The 3,948-nt window shown below is 38.2% G+C and overlaps 1 protein-coding gene across 2 annotated transcripts in view; it reads left to right on the forward strand.

The window, feature by feature from the left end:
* The window catches only part of LOC101845467, a 17,042-nt gene that overhangs the window by 4,281 nt on the left and 8,813 nt on the right, over positions 1 to 3,948 (forward strand). For both annotated transcript variants that reach the window (XM_005098902.3, XM_013082856.2), the window contains exons 2-3: positions 931 to 1,068; positions 2,334 to 2,624. In XM_005098902.3, the coding sequence (XP_005098959.1) occupies positions 931 to 1,068; positions 2,334 to 2,624 (429 nt within the window). The remainder of the gene's footprint in view (positions 1 to 930; positions 1,069 to 2,333; positions 2,625 to 3,948) is intronic.

The following is a 3,948-nucleotide window of genomic DNA, read 5'->3' on the forward strand; positions in this document are numbered from 1 at the left end:
ACCAACTTATTTCCTTGCCACATGCATAAAGTTTTCAGAAGAAAACAGTACTATTATCTTTCTATGTAGAGATATAAGATGCACACATCAATCTACTTGCTCATGCAGCTTGACCAACTTATTTCCTTGCCACATGCATAAAGTTTTCAGAAGAAAACAGTACTATTATCTTTCTATGTAGAGATATAAGATGCACACATCAATCTACTTGCTCATGCAGCTTGACCAACTTATTTCCTTGCCACATGCATAAAGTTTTCAGAAGAAAACATATTTTACATTGAGTAGTGGTTGATTTTAAAAGTCCTTAAGCAAACACCCCCACCTTTTGGCAAAAGCTCGTATAGCTTTGTCAAAATCTGTAGACTTTTGATTACATGTATTACTGTCAATAGATTTAGCTTTTCTGTATTCATTTGAATCGTTTGGTTGTATTTATTACTTCTTATTTTTTATCGAAGAACGCACTTTGCTTTGTCATGAAAAATAAAAACTTAGTGGGAATTTCCATAAAGTCTTTTGGTCACACATACAGCCAGTTGACATACAGTATTTAATGTAGACTGTTGTGGACTGCGGCTGACTGTTGCCGACCGTCACTTTCAACCGAGCGGCAAAAGCTACGAGATGAAGGTGTCTTTTTTGCAGGGTGACAATGTTGAGAAGTAGCATTGTGAGGGTCAAATTTAAACTTTCTGAAAAGCTTCTTTCAAAGTGAAGGTAAACACTTGTTGAATAGAAATCTACCCCATGTGTATACACCCTGGAAAGAAAAATGGAATTTGATTGCATTCATGATAGCTTCTTTCAATTTTCCTCACAAAAGTTTTCTTTTATAAAGGGTCAGTCCTCATGAAAACATTTTTTCTTGACTGTAGATTAGAACCTGACTTCACACTTTTTGTTCATACATTTTTCTCTTCTCCTCAGTACTTTTCTTAAAACAGAAGGGGTTCCCAGTCAATACGATGGTTGCAAGTCATATGCTGTACTTTATCCAGGACATGAGAGTTATGCTGTTGTTCTTGTTCTCTGTGAGCTGGTGTATTCTTGCCGCTCTTGGGGAAGGTTTGTGTACTTTGCATTTAACTACTTTTTAATTTTATGTGTAAAAATTTTTGAGTTTTTCCTTAAAAACGTTTCAAAGGTTCAAATCACACATAGAATTTTGACCCAAGTGTCGAACTTTGTTTATTTCTATCCTGAAATTCGTCTATAGCGAAATTCATGCATAGCGAAAAGATTTTCACAAACTGCCTATTTTCATTATGTGGGAGCTAGACTGTTTGTTATGGTCAATTTGATTTTCGTCTCAGAAGTATCTCAAGATCACGCACTGATCAGCAGAGTGCTATCCAGAAAGATCCACTCATCCCCATTTTTTACCCCAAAGGTCAAGCATCCCGATTTTCTCCATTTCGATCACATGTATCCCTATTTTTTTGTTACGTCTGTTGGGTCGGATTTTTCTAGAAACCAACTCTGCCTTCTTCTCTGTCGCGGGAAGTACCTGATTAACTTTAGGTCAGCAGGAAGTCTGAGCACTATTTTCCAAAATATCAATGCTGGATTTACATGTTCGCATCATGCAGCATGTCTTTAGCATGTGCGTTTCATGTGTTTTGGGGACCATCCTTTGACGGGGTCAACTTAAGTTCATGCACACTGGTCGAGGTATCTTTCAGGATTTATTTTTTGGGGGAGGGGCGGGATAGACACTTTGATTAGGAGTGCTTGACGTGATACTTCAGGATTAAAAAGAAGAAAGATAAAACACACACACACACGCGCGCGCACACACACACACACAGAAGGCGTGTATACATGGATATAATATATTTATGGACACCCCAGGAAAAGTTTTAGTCAGCCTGGCAATCACCTTGGGGGTTTGTCGTTGATCCCGATCTTTTGCTCCAAATACTAATTTTTTTCCCCTGAGATCATAACTTTTAGATTTCATAGAGTGGCACATTATTCACAGTATAGGTCTACATAATGGCCATAAAAAAGCTATTAAGAAAAATCAATATTTCACCTTTTTTTCCTCCAATTTCTATTATTATTTTATTTGTTCAACAACAGCAAATGCACCAGCATCAGCCTTTTTTGCGTCCCCATCTTTCTATTCTTTTTTAAGCTTGTTTTGGATAGAAGACCATAATTTGGAATGTGCATTTTTTTTTTGACGGCATATAAATCAGTTCTGTGAAAATTGTTATAAAATAATTTTTGCATCTATTTATTTTAACCCCTAAAGAAAACATTTATATAATGAGTCATTTTGGAAGCCTTGCATTAAATGAGATTGTTTCTTTCCTTTGCACTTCCAGACTCGAGTTCTCATCCAATCATCTTACATTTGGTTAGCACCTGCAATAATTCTGCCAACTTGTCATGGAGTATCCCAGTATCAAGCCCTTTTGTGATTCCGGAAAATTCTGCAGAAAGATGTGCACTCACATACTTTCAGACAGGGGAGAAAACTGCTCAGATTATCGACATGTACTTGGAGCCCCACTACCAAATGATCAGTTTGTTTGACCTCTCTGAACGGACAAGCTATACAGCATTTGTTGTCTGTGGTGGATCTTACAGGACTAACGATGTCACTTTTCAGACGGGTATGGTATATATTTAAAAATACTTATTCAGGGATGCCGTTTTTCCAATATTTTTCAATTTGTTTTGGGCATTGTACGTTCTTAAATTGGTTTTCCATTCTTCAGATCCGTTCTCCGTTAACCACGCAAACATGGTTGTGGGGGAAGCCGATTTTCCGTTCTGTTCCATGTATACGGACAGAGCAGCACGAGAATCATATTTCAATCAATTGAGCTATATCAAAATGCGCATGATCAACTGGATGTTTAGGTCCGATTTTAAATGCAGGCCAGTCCTATCCTTGTGCACTCACTATCACGCTTGGGAGATCTTGATCTAAATCTTTGTTTTATTGTTGAACTGATAAATGATATTGTTTTGTTACATTTATTGCTTCGTCGCATGATAAATCTAGTTGGGGAGGGGGGGCTCGGGCTCTCATGGTCTAGAGGTGAAGGTTTTTGTCTCTAGAAAAATTTTCTTTTCTAAAATTATCTCCTTTCACCTCCTTTCCTGCTCTCTAGCAATGTTCTGTCGTCTGTTTTCATCTCCACTTTCTGCCCCCATCCCCTCACCTCCTTTGCCCCCTCCTCTGGGCTCCTGACTCTTTCTGCAGCCTTTCTACTGCTACTCCTTGGCTCCTTATTACTGCTGTCTTTCAGCCACACCCGTGATCTTCTAATAGAAAAGATCTACACCTAGCCTTCTCGGACAGGGGTGAAAATTCTCGGAGGTCCCCTGTGCAAGTTGCACACGTTATAGATCCCTTGGTGGTCTAAAATCGACAAGACTGCCCACCAAAAAATGTTTAATGTGTCCCACGCACTCATACGACCAAAAAATGTTTAATGTGTCCCACGCACTCATACGACCTTATGCAGTTGCGAGTGCTGTAAAATTTTCAGTTATTTTTACAAAAGTCCAGTGGCATATCCCTGCATGTTATGATGTTATAAATTTATTTGCTCGTCAAATATAAATCTATTATGTTATAAATTTATTTGCTCGTCAAATATAAATCCATTAAAGTTATAAATTTATTTGCTCGTCAAATATAAATCCATTAAAGCGTTGGAGGGCCTAAATTGTGTGAATGGAGATGTAAAAAAGCCTGCGTGATAAAAAAATATTAGAAATTGGATGTCTTTATTTTGGCTACAAGTAACACAAATAAGCAATTTGTAAGCCCTCATAATAACATCCGCGCCCGCCCCGACCCCCCCCCCCCCCCCTGTGTGTTTATTTGAGCTACCCTAGCCCATATAAATAACCCATTGAATGCTGACTGCGGCAAAGTGAGCAGAATGTCTCAATAAATCACATAGAATCTAGATTTAACGAATC

Source organism: Aplysia californica, unplaced genomic scaffold, assembly GCF_000002075.1.
Source record: "Aplysia californica isolate F4 #8 unplaced genomic scaffold, AplCal3.0 scaffold00196, whole genome shotgun sequence".
NCBI classification, from domain to species: Eukaryota; Metazoa; Mollusca; class Gastropoda; order Aplysiida; family Aplysiidae; genus Aplysia; species Aplysia californica.